We start from the raw sequence: 15,747 nt of genomic DNA on the forward strand, positions 1-15,747 counted from the left end.
ACCGCAATTAGATCCAAATAACTTGGCAAATTACAGACCCATTTCAAATCTTCCATTTATGTCCAAAATACTTGAAAAAGTAGTGTCCGCTCAATTGTGCTCTTTTTTGCAAGAAAATGATATCTATGAAAAATTCCAGTCAGGATTCAGACCGCATCATAGTACAGAAACTGCGCTAGTTAAAATTACAAATGATTTACTTTTAGCTTCTGACCAAGGCTGTATCTCAATACTAGTCCTACTTGATCTTAGCGCTGCGTTCGACACTATAGATCATATAATACTCTTGGATCGACTACAAAACTTCACCGGTGTCCAGGGACAGGCATTAAGCTGGTTTAGATCGTACTTATCGGACCGTTCTCATTTTGTCTGTTTGTCTGGATATAGAGCGTTCCCATTGCCATTTCCGACCAACCTTCCAGTACACCTGTATAGGTGTCCTACTGACTTACCTAGAAAAAAGCGCCGGAGGAGGCGCGGCAAACGGGGAGGCTTCGCTGTTCATCAAAGAGCTGTATCGGCTCGGGAGAATAGTGCAAGGTGCCAATTCTACTCGTTGGGAGGCCAGGTCCATGGACACGTTGCAGGATGGCGTTTTTCCGAGGCTCAGCTCCAGCAGCCTCGCGCGATTATCCCTGTTATTAGTTCCACGCGTCTTCAGAGGACGAAACATCGTCTCCACCGTGACGGATCTAATCTCCGCTACCTTCGACCACTGTGCCGAGCAACGCAAGCGGTAAGTGACTCATCTGCACTGAAGATGGCCCTTATCAACACACGGTCGCTGATAAACAAAACTTTCATTTTAAACGACCTTTTTACTGCACAAGCTCTGGACTTCCTTTGTGTCACTGAGACATGGATTAAACCTGGCGAATCAAGCTCGCTTGCTGAACTTTTACCACAGGATTGTAACTTTCTAAATACCCCGCGCTCATCTGGCCGCGGCGGGGGGCTCGCGACTGTCTTCAAAAACACTTTTCCGTGCCGATCCTTATCCACAGACTCATATAACAGCTTTGAGGTGCAACTCTTTCAAATACTACTAGCTAACCCTGTCACTGTTGCTTTGTTATATCGTCCTCCTAAACATAATTCAGAATTTATTAATGAATTTGCTGCATTTCTGGGGGATATTGTTATTGCTCATGATAAAATACTACTGATTGGTGATTTTAATATTCATGTCTGTTGTACAACTTTAACTTTGTCCAGGGAGTTTTTAAATCTTATTGAGTCTTTTGACCTTGTTCAGTGGGTAACTGGCCCTACGCATCAACAAGGTCATACTCTGGACTTGATTTTAACCCATGGACTATCTGTTTCAGATATCACTATTAGCAATGCCAATTTTTCTGATCATATGCCTGTACTTTTCTCTGTTCCATATTCTGGTCAAACTCTAAACAATCAATCCATGGGGCGTATGTCTCGTAACTTTACAACACGTTCCAGTGAGGAGTTCAAGGTAGCATTTGGCGAGGTATGGAACTCTTCGGAAACAGAATCTACTCTACATAACTTGGATGCGGACGAACATCTCAGTTATTTTAACTCTACTTGTGCTTCTATCTTGAACAGTATTGCTCCATTAAAGCTTAAATTTCGTAAATCAGTACCAATTCCTTGGCTTAATGAATCAGTGCGCTCTCTCAGACAGGCCTGCCGACAGGCCGAGCGCAAGTGGAAAAAGGACAAATTACAGGTCTCTTATGAAATTATGAGAGATTCACTTTTTACGTTTCAGAGGGCAGCCAAAGCTGCTAAGTGTAAATATCTCTCTGATCTGATTAAGAAAAATAAGCATAACTCTCGTGTCCTCTTCTCCACTATTGACTCTGTTCTAAATCCACCTGTTACTTTTTTCCCTGAGCCTTCTGTCTCGCTTTGTGAAAGTTTTGGAAACTTTTTCACAAACAAGGTTTTGGATATTAGATCTCAAATGGCTCAGACTGGATACACACTGTTAGAGATTCCGTTATACTCCTCCACATGGTCTGAGTTTGAGCCACTCAACTTGCACTCCTGTAAGGAAATTGTGGACTGCCTTAAGCCCACTTCATGTCCACATGATATTGTTCCTTCACATTTCATCAAACAAACAATGGATGCAATTGGTCCAGGTCTATTATCAGTCATTAATAAATGCTTATATATGGGCACTGTTCCAGTCCGCCTTAAACATGCTGCGATAACACCATATATCAAAAAAACTAATCTTGAACCTTCATCTCTTTCCAGTTTTCGACCCATTTCAAATCTTCCTTTTATTTCAAAGATTATGGAGAAAGTTGTATTGGCTCAATTACAGTCTTTCATGTTGAAGAATTCTATCAATGAAGTTTATCAATCAGGTTTTAAAGCACTACATAGCACTGAATCTGCTCTTTTAAGAGTCTTAAATGATATTTATCTCACCACTGATTCAGGAAAACAAATGGCTTTGGTCCTGCTAGACCTAAGTGCTGCTTTTGATTTAGTCGACCACAACATTCTTCTGTCACGCTTGGAGTCTTGTGTAGGACTTCGCGGTTCTGTTTTACAGTGGTTTCACTCTTACCTGTCAGATAGATGTTTTACTGTTCACTTGGGACATTACTCATCCACTAACAAGCACCTTGGTTGTGGTGTTCCTCAGGGTTCAATCCTTGGGCCTGTGTTGTTTTCTTTGTATCTGCTCCCTGTGGCTGCTATTTTTAAAAAACATGGTGTTTCTTTTCATCTATATGCCGATGATACACAGCTCTACCTGCCCTTGCAACGTAACAACAAATATACTCTTCAGCCGCTGCTAGATTGTCTAAATGAACTGAAGTCATGGCTTTCAAGTAATTTCTTAAACTTAAATGAAAATAAATCGGAGTTTATTATTTTCGGCCCCAAAGAAAACTGTGTTTTCGATTTTGACCAGGGTTGTCTCTCCCCTTATAACACAAAGTGTGCCAGAAATTTGGGCTTCCTTTTTGACTCCAGTTTAAACTTTGATAAACAGATCTCCTCGGTTGTCAAATCATGTTTTTATCAACTTCGCCTTCTCAGTAAAGTGAAACCCGTCTTATCCAGGAGAAATTTGGAAACAGCTGTTCATGCATTTATTACATCGAGGCTTGATTACTGTAATTCTCTATATTATGGTATTTCTCAGGCTTCCATCTCGCGTCTACAGTTGGTCCAAAATGCTGCCGCTAGACTACTTGAGGGGAAGCGAAAGTTTGACCACATAACACCTATCTTAATGTCTTTGCACTGGCTCCCAGTAAAGTATAGGATTGAGTTTAAAATTTTATTATTTGTCTATAAAACTCAGAATAACTTGGCTCCTCAATATTTAACTGATCTTCTGACTCCGTACACTCCTTCTAGAAATCTGAGATCCTCTGACCTTGGCCATCTTACAGTCCCTAAAGTTAAACTCAAAAAACGTGGTGAGCGTGCTTTTGCTGCTGCTGGGCCGAAGCTGTGGAATAGCCTTCCTCCTGCAATTAGGCAAGCTCCATCTATCTGTACTTTTAAATCTCAACTCAAGACTCATCTATTCACCCTGGCTTTTAACACCCTGTAATCTGTCTTCCTGTTTTTTTTTTTTTTTATTATTATTATTATTATTTTTTTTTTTTTATGTATTTATTTTATTATTATTTTTTTTTAGTGCCTTCTTGTCTCATTTAGTTTTTAAGTTTCTATTGCAGTTTTATATCTGTGTCTCTTTTATTCCTTGTAAAGCACTTTGGTCAACCTCGGTTGTGTTTTAAATGTGCTCTATAAATAAATGATTGATTGATTGATTGTTTAAATGGAAAAAAATCAAAGATAACGTCAGTAGACTATGGAGTACCGCAAGGATCAGTTTTAGGCCCTCTGCTATTCTCAATATATATGCTGCCACTTGGTAATATTATAAGAAAACATGGAATTAATTTCCACTGTTACGCTGACGACACTCAATTATATATTTCATCACGACCAGATGAAAACACTAACTCATCTAAAATGACAGAGTGTCTCAAAGATATAAAATGCTGGATGACGCGTAATTTCCTGCTATTAAATTCAGATAAAACGGAGGTATTACTTATTGGTCCAAAAAACTACTCACAAAACCTCTCACAATACAACTTTAATATAGACGGATGTCCTGTTACTTTATCCACAACAGTAAAAGACCTGGGTGTTATACTAGACCGCAACTTGTCGTTCGAAAATCATATTTCATATGTTACAAGAACAGCCTTTTTCCACCTTAGAAACATTGCTAAGCTACGTAACATGCTATCTATTTCTGATGCAGAAAAATTAGTTCACGCATTCATGACCTCGAGACTAGATTACTGTAATGCTTTATTAGCCGGTTGTCCTGCATCCTCAATAAACAAGCTACAGTTAGTACAAAATGCAGCTGCTAGAGTTCTTACTAGGTCAAGAAAATATGATCATATAACACAGATTTTATCATCTCTACACTGGTTACCTATTAAGTTCCGCATCAACTACAAAATACTACTACTGACCTATAAAGCCCTAAATGGTTTAGCACCTATGTACTTAACGGACCTTCTTTCGCCCTACAATCCACCGCGTTCCTTAAGATCACTAAATTCAAGGCTTCTGGTCATTCCTAGGATATCGAAGTCCAGTAAAGGAGGGAGGGCGTTCTCGCATTTAGCTCCAAAACTCTGGAATGGCCTTCCCGATACGGTCCGAGCCTCTGACTCGCTGACACAGTTTAAAACTAGATTAAAGACGCATCTCTTTAGTCAAGCATTCACATAATGCTTACCTTCTACTCCTCTGTTATGCCATACGGAACCGTTTGCCACTGAAACTGCTTAACGCACCAGTGGGGCTCGACAGCCTCTTAGACAAACGGGTCGGCGCGTATGGTTGGGTTGCGGAGAGTTCGGGTTACGGAGAGTTTGTGAGTTATAACGGAAATTATTATGAACATCAGCTATGCTAATTATTTCCCATCTGCCTTTCTGCTGTTATCTCGGGACGCTTGTCCCGAGAAAAATGGCGTTCGTCAGGTCCAGTTTTGTGTCCAGCCTCTCACGGGGATTTCGGATGCCCCAACGCCTGTGATGAGACGACTCAACGCCTGTGATGAGACGACTCAACGCCTGCGATATGTTATGGCGCCGTTTGATTCATAAACAATATTTATATTTAATATTTATATTTAAACAATATGAATGTAAGCCAGAGGAGAACTGGCCCCCGACTGAGCCTGGGTTCTCCCAAGGTTTTTTCTCCATCCAATCTGATGGAGTTTGGTTCCTTGCCACTGTCGCCTTGCTTTTGGCTTGCTTTGAGCTTGCTCAGTTGGGGTTATTTAGTGTTTAGCAATGTTGTTGATCTGTGTTGTGCTACTTACATGTTATCACTGTGAAGCTGCTTTGATACAATCTGTATTGTGAAAAGCGCTATATAAATAAATGTGACTTGACTTGACTTGACTTAAATAAACTAGGTCCGCAACATACGCAACAGAGAAAACTATAACTTACAAATAGAACTTTATAGTAGCGCTACAGCCTGAGGAAAAAAAGAGGAAACTCTTTATCATTAAACCATTACATCAGCACTAAGCTAAGCTTTTCTTTCTGCGTACTGTAAATGAGAAAGTCTTCCACTGCTGATACCGTCAGCAGCGCGTGATGAGGAGACACGACCGACATCTGCAGTGAAACCGAGTCAGGATCGGGACAGCTGCACTAACGCACCTCAGTCAACTGGAGCAAGAAGAACTTTACCCCATCTCTACATAAAACGCGTCTTCTCATGATGATGGTGAGTTCAGATCACATGTGTGTGGGTTTTACCTCTGTCACCTTGATAATGCGCAGTGCATTGCGGTAGGGGATGCTCAAAGATGCTGTAAGGGGACTTGAGGATGATATGTAGGCTACGATTCCGCTGTGTCGTATATAATGTGTTTGGGCTGGTGTCAGTGCTGCAGTAGTAGTAGTAGTGTGTGTATGTGTGGTTTGGATCATGTTACTTAAATAAATACGTAATAAAGGCCCCCATGTGTTAACAAATACTTCTTGGCTTTGTAAAGATCAGAACAAAAATCTAATTTTTTGTAGGTAGGCCTACATTTACAAACCTTCCGAAATTGACTACACTGTTTGAATATGCAGATTCTGTTTCGTCAAAATGTCAGTGTAAACAACCTTAAAGGTTTGAAAACCAAACTAATTTGTGCACAATAAAAATAAAGCCTGGTTGTTCCCACTCTGTGTTTTTTCTTCTTTGAAAAAAAGACCTTGTGCCTGGAAACCATTACCTGCGCACTGTTGTTCCTTTCACCCTTTGTGACTACCTACCCAGCCGACATAGAGAAAGGACGGAGGAGAGTGGTTCATGTAATGGGTAAGTACAATGTCTTCTGTGCCACTTTGGTGTCAGATCACAATGTAAGTAATGCAAACATGAGAATGCAGTCAGAACAAGGTTATGGTACCTACTGACAACCACCTACTTGCATTCTGCTGCCTGCCACCATGGTAAATATGCAACCAACCAACAAATAAATACCATTATTGTTTAAGCGCTTTGATATGTAGAGCAATTCATGTAAATTTTGACCTAGAGACCACTCCACCCACAAGAGTCATCTTATGTGTATAATATATCACCACCAGATGTATTAAAAGAAAATCTCTTACAAACCCAGGCTCAAGTAGGGCAAATACAAGCAAATGCAACATCCGATACTCTTTGCATATTTATATTACAGGGATGACGCTGCTAATGCAAGCAAACATACCGCATGATCAGGTTCAGGTCCTCTAGGTCTCTTTTCTTCATTTGGTATTCATTTTTATATAAGCAAGGGAAAACAGTCTTTAATTGCCAATAGCTGTTGCACTAGCTGTCCTCTCACAGCATGGCCTTGTCATTTACTTGGCAGCTGCAAATTACTTTCAAAAAGTCTGTGGTTACAGTGACATTGCTTTGAGTTTAGAACCCTTTTTTTCCAAATGAAATACTGGTTCTTTATCTGTCTCTGGCTGAATTAATGATTGGACATGTTTGGCAACCCTGCTCTCAAAAGGTGCTTTGGTAACAAACATTTCAGATTGCCAGGTATCCAGCTGACAGTTTAAATGAGCAGATGTCAAGGCTTATTACGGCCCTTGAGGTCTGTCCAAGATCTTGGATAGCTATCAGAAAAGGTGTTTGATAGCTATGGTTCACACTTTTAAGATTTGGTGGCTTGGAGGAGCACTCGTCACTTTCAAACCCAACTATGCTTCAAGTGCAACAATGCTTCAAGTACCTTTGAACGGCCTTCAGACAAAAGCAATGGATTCTGTGGGAAATGCATTTTCAGTGTCGTTTTCGAGTTATTCAAATGTCTTCGTTGGGTCAGATGTTCCTGTTGCTTATTAGGTAAAAGCAAGGTGCTCAGCAGGTGGGCTATATATGCAACTGCACAATGCAGACTTTAGACTTATTTGGCACGTCAGTTGAGTTCTCTGAATCGAAAGGGACACACCACAAAAATACTGATAGATGTGGTTATATCTGAAAAGAAAATTACCCTATTTGCACACAAACTGCATTACAATGCCAAGTTTCACAATCAGGTGCCTTTTCACCCAAACCTGTGACAAAGTATGGAAACCTTTCAGAAAAATTCAGAAGAAACCAGGTAAATTGAGCCACAATGACTGTCAAAACGTGGCCCAATTTACCTGAATTCACCTGTAATATATACATACACAAATATGACTGCAGAATCTAGGAACTATAACAGGGTTCCTGCACACTTTTTAAAGTAAAATTTAAGGCTTTTTAAGACCTGAAGAAATCAAAATTAATACCATACATTAGGGGTGTGCGATACTGACAAAAATATATCTCGATATTTTCAACGTTTTGTTGATAAACACAAAACAAAAACACAATCAGTAAAATATCAACTAATTATTATTAACAATAATTAGTTGATATTTTACTGATTGTGTTTTTGTGCTGGTGCCATGGCCGGTTGTTGAGAGCAGACTCACGGAGATATTTATATTTTTCATATTCTATGCAGTGGTCAGTTCACAGCAGTGACAGAAATGATTAATTAATGTGCAATATTTGCCACCTTAAATTGATTTCCAGGGGCATTTTTACCTATTTATGGAGATTTTTTTTCTAAACTTATTTAGAGTAATGCATCACGTGCATCACGTATATACAGTAATTATACACTTATTTATACAATAATATTTAATTACACAATAATTATACAGTACCACTGTTAGCAGTCAAATTAAATCATTCAATCAAAAAATCCATCTTTGCAGTGCAGAGGTGACGCAGAAGCAGCAAGTGGCATTAATATCTCCATTTACAATTGCATAAATCAAGCTATAAGGTTTTTTTTAATCAATATTCAATATTTAAATGTGAAATGATTTCTAATTTTAACGTTTTACTTTTAATATGAAACTAAAACCGCCAGTAGGCGGCGGTAAATCGCTGTCTTAATAAGCGAGATGAGGGAGTCATTGGCTGCGTTCCAAACCGCATACTTCCCTACTATTTAGTATGGGAAAAAGAGTAGGCGAGCAAAAAAGTATGAATGAATCCAAAAGAGTAGGCGAGAATTACCTGGGTGACGTAGTAATTGTCGCGAGATTCGGACTTAAGTGCGTTCCAATATGCCTACTTTCCTACTATATAGTAGGCGAAAACAGTACGTGAAGGAAGCAGTACGTTCCAAACATCAGTTTTCATAAAAAGAGTAGGCGAGAAGTTCCCGGATGGCTTACTGCTTCCGCCCAGATTTTTGAGTGCTTTTCCACGGCTACTCATGATACTCATCTATCCCAGGAGGCCACGCGAGAGGATACGTCAATGCACATAGCTTGCAAACTGCCAATAAAAATCACAAAAGAAGAAGAAGAAGAAGAAGAGAGGATACGTCAATATCAACATCGCGGAGATAAGCGACGCGGGGGTTTTCAAATGTGAGTAAATACGGTTTAAATCGTATGTGTTAAACTACTATAGAGTAAACGTTTTAACTGTTGAACGTCTAAAGGAGTTAGACAGTATAGTATAGTTGTGATTTTGCTGTAAACACATGTTTTATTATGTATAGCTAACAGGGGAGCTCCAGTAACCGTAAAGTTACGTTTCCAACGTGTATTTACATAACCATACATCTTAAATACGCTTATTTAAAATGTCTATTTACATCAGGAAGGAAAATATTGTATAAGTATTGCAGGTGAGCACATCCCAACATGAAAAATACATGTGTGTGCTATTATGTAGGATAATTCTGTTGTCAACACTGCTTACATTAGACAAATTATGTGCTGTCAATAAAAACATCTATAAAGTAACTAAACATGATATATATTTAATTTGTCCCTTATTGGTGTTGATATATTGAGGAACATTTAAGTTGGATTAAAAGTGAGTTAACACATCAACCTCAGCATGTAAATGCAGTGTTGAGCTCTTGTCTGTATGTTACAGGGACAGGAGAACACGCGTCTGTTTATCCGGTGGAGAGAGGCTCATGATGCTGAATGCTGTCATCAATGAATGGGAACCGCTGTGTTGAGTCGGCAGTAGGGTTTGGGGTTCAGTGCCTGTAAATACATGCTTGTAGTTTGAATAAAGCTGTTTCATGTGTTGACTTGTATATGCATTTGTTTATTGTGATGGTTACTTTTATTTGTTCTTTTACTCATTTATTCATGTTTCTTATTGTTGTCAGTATATAAAATGTAATTAATTTATGCATTAATTCATCGATTGACTGACAATTGAGATGTTTCACTGCATTTAGCAATATAAATGAATTCATGCATTACTGTCATATTACAAAACAAATTACATTTTGCTTGTTTTATTAAATTATATTTTTAGTATATAAAAAGTTATACAAGTATTGGTCAGCATTTAATATTATTATTTTGTTTAAGTTTTGGGGTGGGCTAACAATGAAATTCATTCTGAGGTAATATTAATTTTTTAAGCAGTGATACTTACATTTTTTGAGTATAAAATCAACAGTTTTCTCCAAAAGAGATCTTCTAGCAGCTGCCCGTCTCCTTTGTGCACACATTACAAACGCTGTTCTAGGTTGTGCTGTGAAGTTACTGATGTTATGAAGTCTTAGAGCACCTGTCGCTCATATAATTTAAACTTATTATATGCAAGATCATGGAAAGATATATAGTTTATGTAACAATCATAGTGACAAAACAGAAAATATAAAGATCATTGGTTTGTGTACATCATAATATGACATAAAATTATATTTATACACAGGAAATAAGAACAATAAAAAAGGCTAAATATCTTCATTATAGTTCTTTATAATACATAAAAAAAGTTGTTGTTATATCTGAGGGATGAAACGAGGTAAATTCATGAAGAAAAAGAGGAGAAACTTTTTGGGTATAAAATAAAGAAATTAACAACATAATCAAGAGATGATGATTTTGGGGTTTCTTAATAAAAAAAAATATCGTTAGAATAACACTGTTGTTCACATTAGTAGGGTTTAAAATATAACAACTGAAATCAACCCTAAATGTATTCACAAAATAAATAGGCAGCTGTTTCTTCAACAATACCACAACAAAATGAGCAAGTTTCATCAATATCAAGATATTTATAGGTAGATTAATTAAACGTATCGTTCATATTTTTTTTTATTGCATGAAGGTGTTGCGCTTCTGATAACGCGTAGAAGGTCACATGATAACGTCAACATGGCAGATGTCCGGTTCGCATTCATACTCAACGAGATTTGGCTATAAAGTACCTACTCTTTTAGCGCTCGATGAGTGAGTACTTATTGAAATTAAGTACCTACTCATTGAGTATGCGGTTTGGAACGCAGCGATTCATTAAACCGATTTGTTCAAACGGGAAAGAAGTAAGTGATTGAATCGTTAAAATGACTCGTTCAAAACGCGGATTTCCTTTAAGAAATCATCGCTGTCTGTTGCATTGAGACTCTGCTACGGTTTCATTTTGATATTCTAGTCGGCGAAATAAAGGGAAAACAAACTTTGATAATGTTATGTCTAAAAACGAACTCACAATGTCAATTTATTTTTAATTGAACTATTGTATAACATAAATATCACACTTGTGCACGGGAAAACGACACTCTTATGTGATATTCTAATATAATAACATGATACAAATATAAGGCAAAAACTAATTTGGGGACATACCTATAACCATAGACATAATAAATACATGTCTATGCCTATAACTGCACACATCACGCAGTGAAAAAACGAGAGACAAATGCGATGTCACATGTCAGCTCACAATCACAGTGCCTCGTCCATCGTTAAAACAATAGAATATCATAACAGACAATACACATCGCACACCTCTACGCACATAAAGAATTAACTTAGGACTTAACTGACATTTGCCAACTTTCTTCTCTCCTCCTCTCCTCTCTCGCGTGCAGGTGACGGACGTTATTCTACCGCGAATGTGACGCGAATTGTCACGTGAACAAGCAAATCCACAAAGATAGATAAAAATGAATACGTACGCAAATTAGATGGTTTTAATTTGGAAAACATTAAGATATGACTAAGTCGAAGTGTCATCTAAAATTTAAGACATTTCATACCTAAAAATAAGACTTTATAAGACTTTTAATGGCCTTAAATTTTAAATATCTAATTTAAGACTTTTTAAGGACCCGCGGGAACCCTGTATAAAGTCAAGGGTTTAAAACCCAGAAACACACAGAATAGTGATTCCTTCAATTCTCTCTCTTTTTCTTTAGAGGATGATACTGGGGCAGTGATAGTACAAACTGCTCCAGGTAAGGTGATCACCCATCGCGGTGGGACTATCACCCTTCCCTGCCGTTTCCACCATGAACCAGAGAACGTCGACCCTTACCGCATTCGCATCAAATGGACGAAGATTTCTGATTCTTTCCAGTTTGAAGATGTGTTTGTTGCACTGGGGCGACAACAGAAGGCATTTGGGTCTTACCGTGGCCGTGCGTCTCTGGAGAGGGCAGGACCAGGAGACGCTTCAGTTATAATTCATAACATCACCTTGCAAGACTATGGCCGCTATGAGTGCGAGGTCACCAATGACATGGAGGACGACACAGGATTTGTCAATCTAGACCTTGAAGGTCAGGGAGTTGGCCAGGTGTTTTTATTGTAGCAACTAAGATTGAATAAAGTGTCATATTTCTGTGAACTTCTTTTTTTTATAAGGTGTGGTGTTCCCATACTATCCTCCATCCGGACGGTACAAGCTCAACTACCACCAGGCTGAGGATGTGTGCCGAAAGCAAGATGCTATTTTGGCCTCTCATGCACAACTACACAAGGCTTGGCTTGAGGGCTTGGACTGGTGTAATGCCGGCTGGTTAGAAGATGGCTCGGTCCAGTACCCCATCTCCCATCCTCGAGACCAATGTGGCCGTAAGGACAGCCCTCCCGGTGTCCGCAACTACGGCTACAGGCACAAAGATGACGAACTCTTTGATGCCTTTTGCTTTACCTCGAACCTCAACGGTGAGTGTTTGCCTTCTCAGCAATCTCTTCCAGCCTAAGGCTGTTGGACCAGGTTTCTGTTGAGAAGGTCCTCCTGCTTCTCCTTTTACTGCCTTCTGTTTGATACGTGTCCAACAAATGGTGCTAGAGATATAAATGAAGGAGTCTTAACTGAGCAATGGATCAGTTTGTGGAAAATTGGCCAAATCAAATCAAATTTCAGGGAAACTATGATTAAATGGGTGCAAAGTCACTTTGTGGCCATGTGGGAATAATAGGCGTTTGCACAGTTGAAAGTTGAATTGATTTTGTCTTCAGGAAGAAAACTGATTTTTTTTGGCCCAGGTTCAGACCATTTGTTACTAAGTGCTGTATGATCCAGTGGGTACACAAGACTTGCTTAGTTCTTCAAACCCAATTGCAGTCAAGTCATTGAGAGCCAAAGGCTTTTCTTTTCATCCCCAAGTGGGCTATTAGAGAGGACAGTTTGTCTGGAAATATTTATAGCTAGGGCAATTTTCAATAATACCCCTACACTGACCAGCTGCTGGAATTTACCGAATGACCCACTGGGAAATATAAGACGATGTGCTGCCCTAACAGTCAGCAGTCACATAAACAAAAAGAAATCAATGAATGACTCCTGAAAAAACAGGTGGCATTCTGAAATCTTTCTTTCTTTCTGTGTCCTCTTTCCTCATTTTCTTACCCAGCCAGGCCTGAACAAAAAAGGCATTATTTTTTCATCATGGTAAAGGTAGATGTAAATTCATCTGAAGTGAAATGTCTTCTAGTAATTATAGGATTTCATGTTTCTTCAGCATTTCAGACATTTATGGTGAACTCCTCACAGCTTCTGATGTCTTTCATAAAATTGTGTTTCTGTTGCAGGACGTGTTTACTTTCTCAAACGTTTTAAGAAGCTGAACTACCTTGAGGCGGTAAAGGCATGTCAACGTGATGACGCAGTGATAGCCAAAGTTGGACAACTATATGCCGCTTGGAAGATCCAGCTCTTGGACCGTTGTGAGGCAGGATGGGTGGAAGATGGCAGCATTCGTTACCCCATAGTCAATCCTCGGGCCCGCTGCGGTGGCCCAGAACCCGGTGTCCGAAACCTGGGTTTCCCTGATAAGAAGTTCCGCCTCTACGGAGCCTACTGCTTCCGCAGGAACCCTGATGTCCAGTCAACACAGGCTCCGAAAGAAACCACATCCAAACCAGCTAACAGCACCAGAAGTATCTGAAAGTGCAAAACATTAGTTACAATAGCATCATTTTTGCACACCTGCTAGGTTACTACTAGGCAACTAGGCTAGCGCTGAACTCGGGGCATATTCAAGCTTATATAATTTTACTCATTTGAAATTAGGTGTCAATCAAATCAGAGACATCACTAGGGATATTTATGGCACAGTGTATTAGCCTAAATGTTTCACAGTATACCCTGCATGCTGAGAAAACAGAACTTAGCCTTGAGGTTTTCAATTTGTTTTATTTTCTGCTGTTTCCCAGGGAAGACAAAAGCAACTTCAATGAGCACTAAGAAAGCAGGAGTGCTAATTTAGCCTTATAATGAGTGTAGCACATTAGCAATACTCTGGAAGCTTGTTTCTACCGCTGAATTGTGACTTTATATCTCGCAATTCTGACTTTATTTCTTGCAATTCATGAGTTTATATCTCACAATTCTGACTTCCTCGCTATTGCGAGTTTATATCTCACAATTCTGATTATTTCTCGCAATTCACAAATTTATATCTCACAATTCTGATTTTTTCTCGCAATTCACGAGTTTATATCTCACAATTCTGATTATTTCTCGCAATTCACAAGTTTGTATCGCACAATTCTGACTTCCTCGCTATTGTGAGTTTATATCTCACAATTCTGATTATTTCTTTGCAATTCACGAGTTTATATCTCACAATTCTGACTTCCAAGCAATTGTGAGTTTCAGTTTATATCTAAAAATTCTGACTATTTCTCGCAATTCACGATTTTATATTGCACAATTCTGACTTCCTCGCTATTGCGAGTTTATATCTCACAATTCTGATTATTTCTCGCAATTCACAAGTTTATATCGCACAATTCTGATTATTTCTCACAATTTACGAGTTTATATCTCACAATTCTGACTTCCTTACAATTGCGAGTTTCACAATTCTGACTATTTCACGCAATTTGTGAGTTTATATCTTGCAATTCTGACTTTCTCGCAAATGTGAGTTTATATCTCGCAACTGAGAGAAAAAAGTCAGAATTATGAGATGAAATGTTGTCTATATATTTTTTTTAATGTTCTGTGGCGGAAACAAGCTTTCATACGATAGCTCTTACTGACCTGATGATGAGAAAGTGGACAAAACTTGCATCAGATGCTAGCATGACCTGGCTAGCTTGGCTGAGCTTAGCTTGCTTATTAAAATTAACTTTCACAGTTGTTACCACCTAAGCAAGTAGCACAACTGATTAGCTTTGCCAATTACTATGCACATATCACTAATTTTGATACAATTTGAATGACCTTGCAAGCAATAATAGAATTAAGCATGACATTTTAAGACGTTTGTTACACAAATAAAGCTAAAATATTGTGAACGACAGTCTTATATAAGCTGCTGTACTACCTCTTAGTGGTTGACAATTGCGCTGTTTGTTCAGTATTGCACAATATTGTCAATGATGAAGCATTTGAGATTAAAGTTATTTATCTGTTTGCGTTGCCTCTCAATTCTCTAAATACTGTGGATACTGGGCACAGAATTGCTTGTGAACACAAAAGCTTGACCTCTGACACAAAAAGGGAAGAAAAACCTGATGTCGCTGGTAACCATGACGATGGCTGAATATGGCTCTAGCAAATTGCACATTGCTATTTTGGTTTGTCTTGGACACAAGCACCCGGTGATGCCGCTCTTTGTGTCTACAGTCTGCAAAAACACTTGAAAAAATGTTTGCTGCTTTGCCAGAATAACATAAGTGGTCGTTACATTTCCATAGTAACCGCTATAATGAGTCCTCATGAATTAAATAAAAAAGCTACAGTAATTTTTTGCTGAAATTAGGCTGTTTACTCTGATAGCATCCATTAGTATTTCTGGTTGCATTTGGCATCCTGTAGCATGTTTGAATATATGAATTTAAACATTTTAAACAATCCAGAAAGTTAATTCTTACTGTAAAAAAATATCTTATGATTTGTTATCACAACATTTTTGTCTTTTGTCAA

The 15,747-nt window shown here is 38.6% G+C and overlaps 1 protein-coding gene and 2 long non-coding RNA genes across 6 annotated transcripts in view; 2 read left to right on the forward strand and 1 right to left on the reverse strand.

Moving 5' to 3' along the window:
* LOC120486793 (uncharacterized) overlaps positions 1–5,730 on the reverse strand; it is an 11,750-nt gene extending 6,020 nt beyond the window's left edge. The window contains exon 1 of one of the 4 annotated variants that reach the window (XR_016169739.1): positions 5,643–5,730. This is a non-coding gene — a long non-coding RNA (uncharacterized LOC120486793). Of the gene's footprint in view, positions 1–5,457; positions 5,592–5,611 lie in introns of those variants that run through there. The other 3 variants (XR_005624287.2, XR_005624288.2, XR_016169737.1) reach the window with 3 other exon arrangements.
* On the forward strand, positions 5,662–15,234 carry hapln4 (hyaluronan and proteoglycan link protein 4). The gene is made up of 5 exons (XM_039682942.2): positions 5,662–5,790; positions 6,267–6,375; positions 11,783–12,145; positions 12,231–12,533; positions 13,404–15,234. The coding sequence occupies exons 1-5, from the start codon at positions 5,782–5,784 to the stop codon at positions 13,757–13,759; spliced, it is 1,140 nt and encodes a 379-aa protein (XP_039538876.2). The 5' UTR covers positions 5,662–5,781; the 3' UTR covers positions 13,760–15,234.
* On the forward strand, positions 8,510–9,658 carry LOC120477498 (uncharacterized). The gene is made up of 2 exons (XR_005622406.2): positions 8,510–8,972; positions 9,490–9,658. It is a non-coding gene; the product is annotated as an uncharacterized LOC120477498 (long non-coding RNA).
* Positions 15,235–15,747: the final 513 nt, after the last annotated feature.

The sequence above is a fragment of the Pimephales promelas genome, chromosome 2 (genome assembly GCF_988280905.1).
Source record: "Pimephales promelas chromosome 2, fPimPro1.hap1.1, whole genome shotgun sequence".
In the NCBI taxonomy this organism is placed as follows: Eukaryota; Metazoa; Chordata; class Actinopteri; order Cypriniformes; family Leuciscidae; genus Pimephales; species Pimephales promelas.

Coding starts and splice junctions, on each gene's coding strand:
- hapln4 (XM_039682942.2), top strand. Junction 6,376..11,782: donor GAGAGTGGTTCATGTAATGG/GTAAGTACAATG, acceptor CTTTTTCTTTAG/AGGATGATACTGGGGCAGTG. Junction 12,534..13,403: donor CTTTACCTCGAACCTCAACG/GTGAGTGTTTGC, acceptor TTTCTGTTGCAG/GACGTGTTTACTTTCTCAAA.